The following is a 16,038-nucleotide window of genomic DNA, read 5'->3' on the forward strand; positions in this document are numbered from 1 at the left end:
TGCGCCCTGCGGCCCCAGCCCGGCCGCTTCTGCTTTCCCGCTTCTCGCGGCAGCGGCGGCCGAGCAGGCACCCGCGCCGGCCGCCCCCGGGGGAGCCGCGCCGCCGCCGCCGCCCGGCGCGCTGACGGCCGCTGGTATGCGTATTCCTGTAGACCCGAGCACCAGCCGCCGCTTCACACCTCCCTCCACGGCCTTCCCCTGCGGCGGCGGCGGCGGCGGCGGCAAGATGGGCGAGAACAGCGGCGCGCTGGGCGCGCAGGCGGCCGTGGGCCCCGGCGGGCGCGCCCGGCCCGAAGTGCGCACGATGGTGGACGTTCTGGCGGACCACGCGGGCGAGCTCGTGCGCACCGACAGCCCCAACTTCCTCTGCTCCGTGCTGCCCTCGCACTGGCGCTGCAACAAGACGCTGCCCGTCGCCTTCAAGGTGAGTGCGGGGCCCGGGCGGGAGGACGCCGGCAGAAGCCAGGGCCCCGGGAAGGAAGGGAGGGGACGTGGCCCGCGACCTCGCGGCGAGAGCGGGGCGACTGGGCCCCGGGCGCCTTCGGTCTCGCCGCGCGCTCCGCCCGGGGACTTCGGCGTTCCCTCTCGGATGCAGCCGGCGGGGATGACTTTTAGCGGGTTTGCCTCCTCCGCCTTCGGGGAGCCCTGCGGAGAGCCGTTCATGCGGAAACGCGCGGATGGCTCTTCGCTCCCCCGCGACCCCGATCCCTCGGACACAGCCCTGCGGGCGGCGGGCGAGAGGAGCCCCCGGACCAGGGCGAGGACCCCGGAGGTGGGGTGCGGAGGGTGGATAGGGCCTAGCCTCCGCTGCCAGCACACCTCCTGCAGCGCTTCAGAAGCACTTCCTGCTCGCACCCTCAGCCTCTGGCTTCTGAAATTTTATACCGGGCGACTCTAGGCCGGGATTGGGGACCCTCATCCCTAAACGGCTGCAGCCGGGATCCCGAACGTCAGGCAGAAATTGGGGGCGCCCCCACCCCCGGCAGCCCCCAGTCATTCAGAGGATCTTTTTCTCTTTGCCAGGGAGTAGGCGACTGTTTCATTTTCATTTTTTTTAAGGGGGCAGCGAGATGAAACGAAAACGCCTTGGTTTTCCCCTAAACCTCACAGCTGCCGTGAGAAAGGGCAGGGCAGGAAGGGCCAGCAGCGGCTGGGGGTGGAGGTGCCCGAGGTGGCTGGAAACAGCGGCTCCTGGCAGCTGAGGCCGTCCTTGCTCCCATTAAGACGACTCCAAATTGGAAAAAAGGATGAGTGGCTCTTTGAGGTCTCCCGGGTGACATCTTAAAATACCAGTGGGGAAAATCTCCCGGGGAGGAGGGGGAGGGGGAGGCCCGTGTGACTTTAATCCTCAAATCGGAGGTTTTACTGTCACTTGGAGCTTAAAAGGAATCTTTGAAATTAAAAGAAGACAGGATGTTGACAGGAAATCTGGCCTTTTTAATCAGACCCCAAACATTTTCTCCTTGAAATTTTTACCATCTGGATCCCTGGTCCCTGCACGCGGTGGCCACGTTTAAATGGCTGTGACTGCGTTTGCAGTCTGATTCCTTTTCAAAAGGCATCTGCCTCTCCAGGGTCCTTGGGGTGGAAGGGTGGGGTAGACTGTATTGGGGGAGCATCTCCACTCCCATCCTGCAATTCCCAGCAGGTGCGTTCTCCTCCATCAAAAGCCCCTCTCTCACTTTAAAGGGGTTTTCTGGAAACACCAGCTTGTTTTGCATTTTGCATTTTCTCTGCACAACGAATTCAGGCTTTGCAGAGGCCGGTAGACTGGGCCTGGGCCCTGTTTCAGGGCCAAATTTCATACCCCAAACGGCTCTTGCATTAATTGAGTGTGGGGAGCCGTGCCGTTCTTATTGTTGTTGATATTATTTTTACTTAGAGAGTTGGTTGCTAGGAGCATGTTGATTCCTCTTTCGATCAAGCCGAAGGGAAGAGGGAACCTGCCCCCCGCACGGTAGTGACCGGGTTCATTCACAGCTCTCGAGCTTAGATTTAATTTAATTGAAAGGATAATTTCTCAGGACATGGCTTAACCATTTCATCTAGCATTTGGGTATGGAAGGTAGAGATTTCGTCATCTTGTTTTTGTTTTATTTGGGAGGAAGATCTGTATGGTTTTTAAGCCTCTGTCTACCCCGAATTTGAGAAATCCGCAGTGCGCCTGGGACTGGGGGGAGCTGCCTGGCCCAGCCCCTCCCCTCCTCCCCCTCCCCTCCCACTACCTTCCTAAGCTGTCTCCTGCCCCCATGCCCTCAGGTGGTGGCGCTGGGGGACGTGCCAGATGGAACGGTGGTGACCGTGATGGCGGGCAACGACGAGAACTACTCTGCTGAGCTGCGCAATGCCTCGGCCGTCATGAAGAACCAGGTGGCCAGGTTCAACGACCTGCGCTTTGTGGGCCGCAGTGGGCGAGGTGAGCGGAAGGGAGACCTCGCCAGCCCACGCCGGCAGTGGCAGAGATGGGGGGAGGAAGCTGAGAGCAAAGCCTTGGGGTCCCGATGGGGGCCCCAGAAACAGGTCTCTCCAGGCCCAGCTCTGCCTAGAACAGTGGTTTGGAACCCTTTAGGGTGTTGCGGACCCCTTTGAGGGTCCCTTGAGGGTCTCGCCAGAAAAAGAGAATTTTCTCCCACTGGAGCCTTCCGTGGCTCCCCTCTTTCCCTGTGAAGCCTCCAGTCTCATAAGAGACAAGAGACGCTGAGAGAAGATCGTGGATTAACACATTCAAAAGGGGCCTTCTAGGTCTTTTTCGATAGATGAGCTTAGAGGCTGAGTTAGACAAATCCTCCGTCTTTGGGGCCGAAGCATCCTAGCCGCTCTCCCCACTGGGGCGGAATCCGCCCCCCCCCCCCCCCACCCCCAGCCTTCGAGGCTGCCTCTCCCCAGCTGTGGTCTCCTAAAGCCACAGTTTCCCCAGGCCTTTGAGCCTTCAGGCGGTTTAGAAAAGCAACAAAGCCGCGCAGGAGGCTGAATGTTGGAAAGCACAGCTTGAAGGCTGCCGACTCCCACCCCAGAATCAGCGCTGGTGTGCCACTCTGCCTGTCTGATCTACCTCACGCAGTATGCAGGAAGGCAGAACCAGACGCCGCTGTGGCTGCCGCCAGGGGCTGTGGAGTGGGAGGCTGCTGGGACCTGAAACCCATCATCACTTCTGGGTGGAGGAGTCCTAGAAACCCTGCCCAGGCGAAATGGAGAATCGAGGCTCGCTGGCCCCTTAAGACCAGCTTGCTGTACAGTGGGGAGCACCCTTCCCCAGCCCCTGCCCCTCCAGCTTTGCTAAGAAAGTCAGCTAGGTCCCCCTGCTCCCAGTCTCCACAGAGGCTGAGGCAGGATTGTACTTTTCATCACCAATAAACAAGACCTTCTCAAGGTTTTAGTTCCCTCTCAGCCGCCAGCTCTGCTCAGAAACGGGCATCTGGGCACCATTTTTTCCTCCCCAGCCGTTCAGTGTATACATACAAATGTCAAACATATTTTGACTTTTCAGCATTAATTAAAACCAGGGCATTATTTGCATGTAATAACTGTTTACTTGTTACTTTTTATGAAACTGAAATAGTTTACATTCTTTCAAACATTTCCTGTTCCTGTTGGCTCCCTTCCCCACGCACAGATTTCTTTCAAACGTTGCCCTTAACTGGTTGCAGGTTGATGGATGGAAAATGCTTGCTTTTATGAATTAAGCTTTCATTGCTGCTCCTCATTAGTCTCCAAGCCCCTTTTGTCATCCCAATCTCGCAAGCCTTTTGCAACTTAATCCCAGCCCCAGCAGTGAGTGGAGAGTCACTTGCCACTGGGCGGGGGTGAATGCAGCTCCACTCTGGGCGGTGGCCGGGTCCGCCGGCCCAGGTGGTGGTGTGGGGGGAGGCCCACTCTAGCTGCAGCCCCTTTCAAGGCAAGCAGGAGAGGTCAGTCCCGGGAGCCCAGCAAGGCATCAGGAATGTGGTACCCTACTCCGTCTCCTGGGAGGTGAGATACAGAGATGAGATGGGGATGCTCTGAGTTACCAGAACCTTGTCTGGCCATTCTGCTGCTAAAAACGGTTTCTTTGTGGCATCTGTGCCCACAGACCTGCCCCCACCCTGCGAGGCCTGCCGGGGGGAGGTGAGTCTCTGAAGCATCATGCAGCAGCATGCACTTAGAGCAGGCACCGCTGAGGCTGGGATTGTGGCTCTGCGAGAAGCAGGAGGCTGAGTTTATGAGCCATCCTGGCAGCCCTTCTCTCCCCAGTCTCAGTGGTCCCGGGAGACAGGACGAGGCCTGTGGGAGTTCCGAGCCCTGTGGACAAGACTTTCAGACCTCGGGGGCTCGTGGTGTTAAACAGCCTGGGCTCCTCATCCAGCCGACCTGGATTTCACTCCCAGCTCTGCCGGTGACTTGCTGGATGACATTGGGCAAATGGCTTAACCTCTCTGTGCCTCAGTTTCCTCATCTGTAAATGGGGATAATGACGGTACCTCCCTCCTGGGATTTTGTGAGGATTAAGGAAATTGGTACGAGTGGATCAGATGGTACATATGGAGAGCTGGATACATGTTAGAGATTTTGTTACTTCAGATGCCTGGGACAGGAGATCTTTGAAGTCCCTTTGAGTGGTGACAGTCACTGATTCTCTTTGATGGTGTGGTTTGGGCGGGGGTGGGGGAAACCCAGAAGGTGTGAACTGTTGAGTGGGAGAAGAGGAGGCGGCTGGCGTGAGGAGGGGGGCGCAGGGGCCTGCGGCATGCAGCAGCGCGTCTGCCGGACCCATCCTGCCATCGGGAAATTCCCTCTGAGAGAACAGATCAGAGATTGACACAGACAGTTTGGGCCGCTTTAGGAGGTCGGGGTTGGGGATGGAGGCTTCCCCTGGCTCTCTGACTTCTGCCAGGACTGAGAAGCCAGATGGAAACTTCTGCTTGTTTCTTTGCTTTTATTCCTTGATTCTGTCTGAATTCCAGGAAGATAGCTTTCCATGAAAGACACACACACAGCACGTGCCAGAGCGCTCGCCATGAGCCTCAAGGTGTGAACTGTGAGGGCGTTGTGTCTCCCATGGCGACTGGGGCCGAGGGTCCCACCCTGCCAGGCGCAGCACCCCGTCTTACAGTAAAGATTTCGTAACTTGCCCTTTACCATCCTCCCATGAAACGTGTGGATAACGCAACCCGCCTCTTACGTGCGGTTTCGAAACCCATGTAATTTCATAGCTATGATGGAGGAACAAAGGGAAGGGAATCTGTAATAAAATATCTACTTGAACATGTAAATGTCGGGACGAGACTCCGCCACCAGGTGGACAGACACCCGCGCCTCTCAGCAGCCCCGTGAGCGCCACGGCAGGCCAGACAGGCCAGGTGTGCGTGACTCAGAGTCTGAACGCGACACAGCCATCAGTGACATGATTTTCTGAAGTTGTGAACAGTTCTTGGCAAAGTTCTTAACAAAATTTAAAAAGAACTGTCTTCCCTCCTGGAAAATTCAATAGATAATTAAAAGTGTGCGGAAAAATTTGCCTTGTTCTATGTAAAAGTGAGTTAGGTTCGTGGCTCAGTGGATCTTTATAAGCAAGTTGTTCACACCCGGCAAGGATGAATACTTCGTTAGTGTTCAGCACTGGGCTTTTGCGTCCCCCACCCCCTACCTCCCACCTGAGGACCCCACGCCACAAATCTCCAAAATGCCTTTGAGGAGGCGGCCACTGGCCTAGACAGAAATGAAAAGAGCATGAGTTGCTCACCTGTCGTTAACTGGTTGGAAGGAAACCATAGTGTGTGCAGAGAGATTTGGGATGACATGTGTGGGTGCAAGCGTAGGCGGACCACTGGTGGCAGAGGAGATAGATGGCTTCTTGGCCGATGTTGAGAAAACCCAGAGGTCCCCTGAGATGTGTCCCCTCCTGCTGTCCCTGAAGCCCCTGTGCTTGGGGCTTATCACACAGGAACCTGGGCTGAGAGGGACAGGGACTTGCCCAAGGGACAGGCCTGGCTGTGCGTGCTGATTGGTCCAGGGCTCCAGGTCCTGCGGGAATGTCTGGGGCCACTCGGAGCCCCAAGGGGCAGCTATTTCCAGACTAGGACTTCTCCCCCTCCCTCCGGGGCCAGCCTTGGAGCGCCTTGATCTGCAGTTCCTGGAGTCCTGGCTGATGGCAAGTTAGCCCAGGGTTCCTGCACAAAGTTGTCCACCTCCTTCGTCTTTTCGGCTCCCTTCTGTAAGGCGGGGAGAGAGATGGGTGCATGAGTTTGCCGCCAGGCAGAGAGGCAAGGGGCCCTCCAGGAGACAGCTTTCCCCTACTGGTGCATCATGGGGTCCCTGCCTCCTGTGAGACCTGACACCTGCCCCTCCCTTGCACTCCTGCTCCCAGTTCCAGCCCCTCCCTTCCTCCCTCCCTCCCTCCTCTCTGCGGGTACCTGGGAATGGGTGGTGCCAGGCCTGGAAACCCAGCGGAAGCTGAGGAGGGCTGGCGGCCTCAGGGCTGGCCTGTGGTTTGCTGCCAGGTGGGTGTGGGGACTTCTCACTCCCTAGGAGTGGGTCCGTAGTGTCTGGTGGAGGGGCAGGCTCCAGCACATCCGAACCTCTCTGGGCCCTGCCCGGATACTATGTGACCTAGGCAACCCGATGACCCTCTGTGAGTCTCAGCTTTCTCATCTGGAAAATGGGAGCAGTAATCTCTGCCCTTAGTTCATTTAACAAACATTTATTGAGCACCTACCGTGTGCCAGATGCTGTCCTAGAGGCTGGGGACACGGCAACAAACAAGACGAAACTTCTTGCCCCCAGAAAGCTTGCAGTCAAGTAGAGGGAGACAAAATAAAATAAATGTGTAGCGAATGATGAGAAGGAATAGACATGATGGGGACATTCAGGCAGGTCGAGTGGGAGTGGGGGGTCCAGTGATGCTTCAGATTGAACTTCCCACCCTTTCTGCCCCATGGTCCCCTTTGGCAGTCAGGCGAAGCCCACATCCCTTTGTTAAAATAATGTTTTTTTAAAGAATAAAATAAAATACAAAGGATTGCAATAGAAACCTATTATATTAAAACATAACAACGTTTTTAAAAATTGTGGTAAATCTGCTGCTCTGTTAACGTGTTAAATAACAAGATCTAGCAACGGGTCTGATGATGACTGATTTTGAAGTTGTGATGAGCACAAAAGATATTTAGAGAAACCTGCCCCGTCTGTAACGTGATATCCGTGTAACGTAAATGTCTGTGACGTCTGTTGGTGACAAGGTCACAGGGACTGCTGTAATGCTTCTGTGGTTTGCTGCCTATGTTCATACTCGAGAGAGATGCTAAATTTCAACGAGCCCTTAGGGACAATGCAATTTGTTTTCTGTCCCAGTTCCTGGGTCCACTCGGTTCTAAGAGGCGGCCACAGATGCCAAGTTAAAAACGCCTACCATAGATAAAGTGACCAGGGGGTCCTCCCAGAGCCGGTGACTTTTCAGTGGAGACCTGAGGCAGTGAGGTGAGAAAGAGTGGCACTTCAGGAAACTGGCCAGCGCTGCTGTGGGCCAGGGCCACTGCTCCAGGGGATGGGGCCCATCCAGCCTGGTGTTCGACCCTGTCACTCGGGCTCTGGGCTGTTTACCTAAACTCCCCATCCACTTGGCACCCTGCAGCACCAAAGAGGTGATGGAAGGGTCAGAGCCCAGGAGAGGACCTGACTGGTTGGGGGTTGGGGTCCAGGAAGAAAATGACCTCAGAGTAGGAGGAAGGGACGGTCCCGAGGTGGGCAAGGGCCCTGAGGCCACCTGCCTGGCATTTTCCTAGACCTTCTGTACTTTCTGTTTCCAGAAATCATGGAAAGTGCTCCTGTGGTCTGAGAGTGAGGGGCCAGATTTGTTCCTCTGACCCAGGACTCCAGGGGCAGGTGTGGTTTGCATTTCCACTCCTGCCTCCAGCCGGCTGGCTCAGGAAAATTCTTCTAGAGAGGCCCCTGTTTGAGTCACACCTCCATTTAAACCCCAGCCCACCCCCACGGCCCCGGTGTCTCAGAAGCCCTTGTGTTTCTTGGTGTGGCCCCAGCAGCTGGGCTGGTTTACTTGTGTGCTGGATTCTCCTGTTTCTGGGGCTGGAGTTTTCACTTGCTCACTGGACCAAAAAGGCCCCATCGGGGTAGAGACAACCGTAAGCTGCGGGTCCCCGCCCTGAGTTCTCAGTTCCCACCTGTGAAGTGGGGCTGTCAAAGTCTGCCTGCCCTGGAGGATTGTTGGGAGCACAGGCACAGCAGACGGGCCCACTGGGGCTGCCTCACTCAGTGCCCACCCTGGACCAACCCTGAGGGACGAAGGTGCACTAGGCCATCAGCCCCTCCCCTCAGGGAGTCCCCAGGTCTGTCCAGAGATGGGGGTGCTTGGAGGCAGGGGAAGGGGAAACCAAGTCCGACTTGGGAGATCAGCGAGGCTCCGCCCACACGCTCCCCTGTCTCAGAGGGCATGGAGGCTTTGATGGAGAATGGGACAGGAGGGGCCCTGACATCAGTGGCGGTGCTGGGACTGTCGGGTTGCCCTTTGAAGAAAGCTCCTGGCGCCAGCCCGCTGGTGCAGTGGTTAAGTTCGCACGTTCTGCTTTGGCAGCCCGGGGTTCGCCGGGTCGGATCTCAGGTGCGGACATGGCACTGCTCATCAAGCCATGCTGTGACAGGCATACCACATATAAAGTGGAGGAAGATGGGCGCGGATGTTAGCTCAGGGCCAGTCTTCCTCAGCAAAAAGAGGAGGATTGGCAGCAGATGTTAGCTCAGGGCTAATCTTCCTCAGAAAAATAAAAAAGAAAGCTCCTTATGTTCTACCATTCCAACCAGTAAACCCAGGAGAAGCAAAGAATGAAATGCAGAAGGTAGAAAGAACACTGTTTGTGGAAGGTAAACCTTTAAAACCTTTACCTGCTTGTTCCCTGGCGAAGTCTGCCTCAACATGAAAATCATCGGAGAAATCACAAACGAGAGGGAGAACCGAAAATGCAAAGCAGCTCGGTGTCAGAAAGTGACACGTGAGGCCAGTGAATGGGGAAGACCGATCGCCACGAATAGGACATGGAAAGTGTTAACACGCTTAATCTAGAGCGATCGTTCCAAGGCCTGAAACCTTCATAGCAAAGGACAAAAGAACAGGAAGCGATAATCTGTGTTGGATTAGGACAGACGATAACGCTATAAAACGTTTCAGTCTCACTGGGAACAGAAGAAAGACAAATGAAGTCAGGAGCATTTCAGATCTTGCGCTGGATAAACTGGTCACGGTGCTGCTGGCACGGCAGCGGGTGGGACAGCGGGATGCGGCTTCACACCAGTCACCAATCATGGTGACTCTCTGGAGAGTCACCTCACCAGCGACATCAGGGCCGCTAAATACGTCCCAACCCTCTGACACGATGAAATCACCCACCACTTCTTGGAATCTGTTCTAAGGAAATAAGCAGAGATGTAGACAAAGATTTTTATAAACAGAAGGTCATTTTCGTTTTATTTTAAATGGTAAAAAGAAAAAAAAATTATTATTTTAAAAGTTTTTCCCCTCTCAGGAATTTTGAATGGAGACTTTGGAGCCAAATGTCTATCTAAAAATAGACCAGAGTTCTGGAAATAACAGTTGTGTCTACAAATGAAATGTCTGCAGCTCCCAGATCAGTCCTTTTCAGCCCCAGCTGCACACACCAATAAGAAATTAGCAGCGACATAAATGCCCGAGAGTAAGGAGGTGGATAGATAAAAGATGAGGCTTCCATGAGTTGAAATATTTTGCAGCCATTAAAAATCAAGTTTAGGAAGAATTTTTAATGACATAGGAAAGTGCTTACGATGTAATGTTAAATGAAAAAAACAGGGCATGAAAATATGTATTTAGTATCCCTATAACTATGTAAATACACAAACGCACATACAAAGGACTGGAGGAGAAAACACCCAAATGTTAACAGTGTTTATCTTTGGCCAGTGGAACCACAGGTGATTTTTTTCTTGTTTTTTATATTTTCTGTGTTCTCAAAGTTTTCTGTAAAGATCACTAGTTACTTTCAGAAAGAAAAAAGTATATAGACCCATCCTTGCTCCCCCTCCCCGGATCTTGAGGGTCTCTGGATGGAAGGAGCAGCAAGAACAAAGGCCAGGAAGCAGGGAGGAAGTCATTCAGGGTGAGCAGGACGTGGGGCAGGGGAAGGTGCCAGATCTCCCAGGGCCTTGAATGCCGACCCCAGCAACTTGAACTTTACCCAGAGCGCCATCGTCTGCCCAGGTTCAAAGGAGAGAGACCTGCCCCTTGGGGAAGGTTAGGGGCTTCCAGGGGTGATGCGCAGCAGGGTGTTGTGAACAGCTCCGGGTGCCAACGTCCTGCCTTTGTCCCCACTCCTCCAGGAAAGAGCTTCACTCTGACCATCACTGTGTTCACCAACCCCACCCAAGTGGCCACCCACCACCGAGCCATCAAGGTGACCGTGGATGGACCCCGGGAGCCCAGACGTAAGTGCCGAGGCCACTGAGCCCCCTGGGCGAGGGCGGCGGGTCTAGCGGGGAAGGGCAGCAGCCGAGGCCAGAGAGATGGCACTGTGTCCTGGGACCACCTCTCTGGGAGATTGTGGTCTCTGCTGTACGTGCCCACACACTGCGTGCCTGCCAGCAAAGCCCTGAACATTCTGTGCTTAGCCCCACACCCCCAGTAAGGAGGCTGGGAGGGGAGGTGGCAGAGTCCGCCTGACCCCGTCCCCGTGGGGTGGCTGCCTGCTTGGGGCTGGCGGGGGGAGTGTGGGTTTGCATCTGTTAAGGAAAGGACAAGGGTGGGACGGCCTTCAGATAGGGTGTCTGTGGGTGTATGGGTGGGTGTGGGTGTGTTCGGGGCCGGAGGTGGGGCCAGATTTGCTGTACTCCACCCCAGCTTCCTCTGCCAGCGGCTGAGGGAGGGAACCACCAAAAGCAGGAGTTGGTCTGGCTGTGAGGCCACATCCCCTCCTCGGAAACTCCTCTCTGAATCTCAGTGTGTGACTTAGGTCTCACACAGCGCAGGCGCTCTGACCCCAGGACCCACACTCCTGAGATCAGGAATGCTCGTTTGAGTCTGCGGATATTTATTAAGCACGTACTATGCACAGAGAGCCCTGGTCTTTGCATTTTAACATCAGACGGTTTGTGTTGAATTGCTTCTGCCTGCCGGAGGCCCTGGATTTGCAGTCAGCTTAGGGAACCTGGAGGGGCAGCTGCACAGAGTGGGCCAGAGACCTGTGTTCACTGAGTGAAGGAGTGAATGAGTGAATGAATGAAACAGAGGACCAGCTGGCCGTCTCTGGACTGGCTGCTTCCTGAGCTCTGACCAGAGCTGTTGTCTGGACTGCCCCTGCCGGAGCATCTTGGCCTGGTGGATTGAGAGCTGCCCAGTCTTCCTTTTTCTTTCTACTTGTGGCCCTTTGCAGTTTAGAAAATCCTCTCAGAATTGTTATCTCCTGGGATCCTCGAGGCAGCAGGCCAAGGGGTCACCCACTTCCAGCAAAGTGAGACTCCAGGCCTGGGGACGTTGTGAGCCCAGCTGGGACCTCCCACTGTCTTAGGTGGAGGAGGCGCCTGGTCTTCTGGAGGCAGCCTGTGACCGACCCCCTGACAAGCTCCTGGTCTCTCCTCAGTGCCCAGGAGGCTAAGAATGGGAGTGTGGCTGTACCAGTGTGTCGTCAGTCAGGGCCACCGAGGCCTGGCCCTGGGCCGGCCCTCTCTCCTTGGGAATTAAGCAGGCCTGGCTCCCCATCTGTCCAGTTCCTGGGCCCACTCCAGCATCCTGGGAAAGGCCCAGAGGTGGGCCGGGTGGCCCTGGAAGGGTTTTCCTCCAGGCCTCTCAGGGCTACCTGCTCCGGCCTCCCTTGAGCTTCTGTATGTGGCCGTCTGGCCGGCAGGCATTCAGCTCCCAGCCCGCACCTGCTCTGGCTGAATTTCTGCTGGGATTGGACATGGACGCGTCTGTGCCCCTGGCCTTGAGCTGTGTGGCCCTGGGCAAGTCTTATCTCCTTTTGGCTTTAGTTTTGTCATTTGTGAACCGGGTCAGTGACCCCAGGAGTGTCAAGACGGTGATGGCTGGGAAGTCCTTGTGAGTCATAGGCCATGGTGGTGTGGAGAGCAGATTCTGAGCCATTTGCCTGGCTGGGGGCTTTGGGCACGTTGCTGACCTCTCTGGGCCTCAGTTCCCTCCTCCAGGAAGTGGGATGACACACACACACACACACACACACACACACACACACACACACACACACCCCCCACCGCAGGCCTGGAGATCAGTCAGGGCATGTGGATAGCACTGACTATAGCAGAGGGAGGGTCCTTGTGAGTCACTGGATCCGTGGTGTTAAGTTATCACTGGTACCTGGCCTCCCCCAGCGCTCCTACCACCACCACCATTAGTCAGTGGTGGACCTGTCTTGGTCAGCAGCAGGGTGGCTGCAGAGAACCCCAGAAGTCTCCATTGAAGGAGGCAGCATCCTGCTGTCAGCCTCAGGAGCAGAATCGGGGTGGCCGAGCCGCAGCTGGGCTGGTGAGATGCTGCCCCATGGAGGAGCCGCTCCGCAGGGCGGCACGCACCAGCACAGGGGCACGGAGCTGGTGTCTCAGAGCTCACTGGGAACATTCCCAGGGGCCCGGAGTCCTGCAGACCCTGCTCAGCCCAGAGCTGCCCACCCTCCCCCACTGAGGCCCCTGGATGAGGGCGGAGGCTCGGCCCTGCCCTTGGGAGCCCCCAGTCCTGAGGAAGCTCCTTCCTGGGGTGAGCTGTTGGGGAAGGGATGGCACAGGACAAAGCAGCTGAAGCTGGAGGAGACGAGGCAGCAAGAGAAAGGGAAAGAAGCTGGGCCGGGAGACAGGCTGGAGTTGGAGGCCAGGCTTGCTGTGCGCCCTGAGGCAGATGACATTCCCCTCTAGGCCTAGGCTTGGGCCAGATCAGTGGTTTTAAGGTGACTTGTTCAAACAAAATCTTATCAAAAGCTCATTAGTAGGAAAGAGCGGACGTGGGCGGGGCCAGTTCTCCAGGGCTCCCCCCTGGGGACCTGCTGCTTGGCACCCCCCTCCCTGGCCCTCAGGCAGCACCCTGATTCCAGCTCCAGCCTGCCCTTCAGTCTGTGACCTTGGACAGATCCTTCCCCTTTCTGGGCCTCTGTTTCCCGCCTGTAGGAGGTAAGAGGGCAGCTCAGCTGCTGCTGGTCACCGAGTGCTCCCTGTGAGGCAGGCCCTCTGCGCAGTCTCTGTTAGCTGATCCTCGACAACCCCAGGAGGAGACGGGGCCGAGAAAGCCGCTTGCCCAGGGCTGAGCTGCGGTGCACCCCAGGGCCTCCAGCCGGGGCTTAGGGAAGTGAGGGCCACGCCTCACTGTGCTCATCTGTCGAATGGGGACGATTTCATAGCATCTCCTCTGGGGAGCTGTGAGCTGCCCCCGGCCCGCAGGAAGTGCCCGAAGGCCCCCGTGGATTGTCGCCAGAGTTCCTTTCTAGGCTCTTCTCCTGCCTCCTGACCCCCCACCCCATGTGAGGACCAAGCCTTCTGTGGGGTGAGGTGGAGTGGGGCCGGTCCCGGGAGCCAAGGAGTGGGAGTCTGCAGATCCCCGAAGCAGGGCTGTGGGTTCTGTGGCTGGGTCGTTCCCCTCGGGTGCCCTGCGGAGCGTGCCCCATCTGCAGCCAGGTGGCCGGCTGGGTTTGGAGGCTGGCTTGGTGGCTTCCTGCCTGTGTGGCCTCGGTTTCTGAGGTTCTCAGTGCTGGTGTCCCTCGCAGTCACTGGGGGCTGGTTAAAAGGCAGATGGCTGAGCAGGATCCAGGATACGGGCAGGAGGCCTTGCAGGGCCTGGCAGTTCTGGCGTGGACCACACTTTGGGAACCGCTCACCCCGTCTTCCAGGCTTAGCAGGTACTGCTACCTGGAAGGGTAGGCAGGACCCCATTCGTAAACCTGTCTGAGACACAGGGGGTGCTTCTAGCATCTCGCCTGCGGGCCCTGCCTCCCCAAAATGTCCATGGAGTGATTGCAACCAGTATTTTCCTGGGCACCTACCATGTGTCAGCCACTGTTCTAGAAGCTAGGGACACTGTGATGAACCCTACAGATGGGCTGTGGCCCTCTTGGGTCTCACCTTCTAGGAGTGGGGAGAGATGGTAAACAGTTGTCTTGTCACCACCATGGCCCACAAGGCACCGCCTCATCTGTCCCCCACTCTGGCCACCCTGACCAGTCTTCGAACTTGGCAGCCACACCCCTGCCTCAGGGCCTTTGCACCGCTATTCCCTCTCCTTGGAACACCCTTCCCCAGACACCCCCAGATGTGTGGCTCACTCCTTCCCACCCTGAGGTCTTCATCAGACTTCTCAGTGAGCTGTTCCCTGACCACCCCGTTTCGGTCACACACACAGCCCTCCCCTCCCCCACCCCCCTCCCCGTATCCTTCCTGGCTTGAATTTACCTGGAGCACTAGTCACTTCTGAGACGCGCTATAGTTCACGCACTTACTTCATTTATTCTTCACCTTCCTCCACTACTGTGTACTTTCCATGGGGCAGAGGTTCTTCCCTTGGCTTTGCCAGGCATGGTGTAGACCCTGGAACACCCTGGTGTAGACCCCAGAGCTCAGACATGAGCACACAGTAGGTGCCCAGTAAATCTTTGTTGAATAAACGAAGTGAACAAATGATCAGCTAATGTAACTAGGTTGTGAGAGGTCCTGTGAAGAGAAACGAAGCTGGGGGAGGGGTGGGAGTGTGGGCGATGGGACATGGCAGGGGGACAGGGGACAGGGAGGCCTCCTGAAGAGGTGACATTTGAGCAGAGGACTGAAGGACGAGAGTAAACAGCCATTGTGGCTGCCGGGGGCTCAGAGGGCACAGGCAGGAGAAGGGACCCTAAGCTGCTGCTGGGCCTTCAAGGGGCCTAAAGTTGTCACAGCTGTGTCCTCAGCTCCAGGTGTGGAGGGCGCGGGGCCGCCGGGGTTGAGGAGAGGCAGTGGCTCCTGGCCTCCGGCTCCCACGATCCCCATGGTCCCCAGGGAGTGCGCCCAGCAGGAGGGAAGGGGTTAACCTCAGACCTCCTGGGTTCCCCTAATCAACCCCAGGCCGCTGGAAGCCCCAGTCGCCTCCCTGCCCGCTGGCCCCCCGCCAGCCCCACTCCCTGCCCAGCCACGGACCGCTTTCATCTGCTCACAGGGGGCCGATTCACGGCAGGCCACCCCGGGCCCAGCACCCGCCTGCCGTCCGCGAGGTTGTTAAGAGTCGGGTGTAAATCTCCTGACAGGCCACAGAGTGGGCCCCGGGCCCGGGTGCCCCACCCCACGGCTGGGCAGACAGTGGCTGCTGTGTCTGGGTTGTGGCCACACCAGGGCCAGGCCGAGCAGCCGAGGAGGCGGCCGAGTGGCTTCAGATGGGCCCACATTGTTCCCCACAGACGACGCTGTTCCAGTGGCCCTGCCCAGCTCTGCTGCTCCCCGCTCCCGGCCTCCGCTGGCCTCCTGTCCCCGTCCCACCAGCTGAGGCAGGACGCTGAGCTGCCCTCTCGCCAGTCAGACCTCAGTGCCAGCACCCAGCTCTCTGCTCTTGGAGGTCCTGGGGAGCCAGACCTCAGCAGCTGAGCTCCACACAGTGCGCTGACCATTCAGGTGTGAGCTTGACCACGTGCCACCACGTTCCCATCTGTAAAGTGGGGGTGACAGCCCCAGCCTCTCAAAAGGTTGTGGCCCTTGGAGACGACACGCATGGCCCACCTGGCATAGTGCTTGGCACCTGGCAGATGCCTGCTAAAGCGGTTGCTGCTCTCATCACGGGGCTTCTGTTGGGCCAGGGTGACGACGGGGGATGGCCCTGATGCTCCCTTGGTTCCCCCAAAAGCATCAGGTGGCTGGCAGATGTGGGGGCCGCTGTGCTGGCCCAGCTGCTGGTGATGAGGGATGCCCTGGGGATGGTGGTGAGGGAGCCCCCAAACCGGAATCCAGCCCTTGTCTCTGGCTCTCCCATGCTGTGTGACCCTGGGTGAATCACACAGCCTGGCTGGGCTCAGGCTTCCTTCCGCCGCCCCTGTGAGGTTGGGCCCCCCACTGTATATTGGACAGAGG

General features: G+C 57.0%; 1 protein-coding gene across 1 annotated transcript in view; it reads left to right on the top strand.

The window, feature by feature from the left end:
- Nucleotides 1-16,038, top strand: part of RUNX3 (RUNX family transcription factor 3) — a 62,777-nt gene that overhangs the window by 33,455 nt on the left and 13,284 nt on the right. The window contains exons 2-4 of the mRNA XM_046663546.1: nt 153-424; nt 2,260-2,416; nt 10,339-10,443. Of these exons, the coding sequence (XP_046519502.1) occupies nt 153-424; nt 2,260-2,416; nt 10,339-10,443 (534 nt within the window). The remainder of the gene's footprint in view (nt 1-152; nt 425-2,259; nt 2,417-10,338; nt 10,444-16,038) is intronic.

The sequence above is a fragment of the Equus quagga genome, chromosome 5 (assembly GCF_021613505.1).
Source record: "Equus quagga isolate Etosha38 chromosome 5, UCLA_HA_Equagga_1.0, whole genome shotgun sequence".
Lineage (NCBI taxonomy): Eukaryota > Metazoa > Chordata > Mammalia > Perissodactyla > Equidae > Equus > Equus quagga.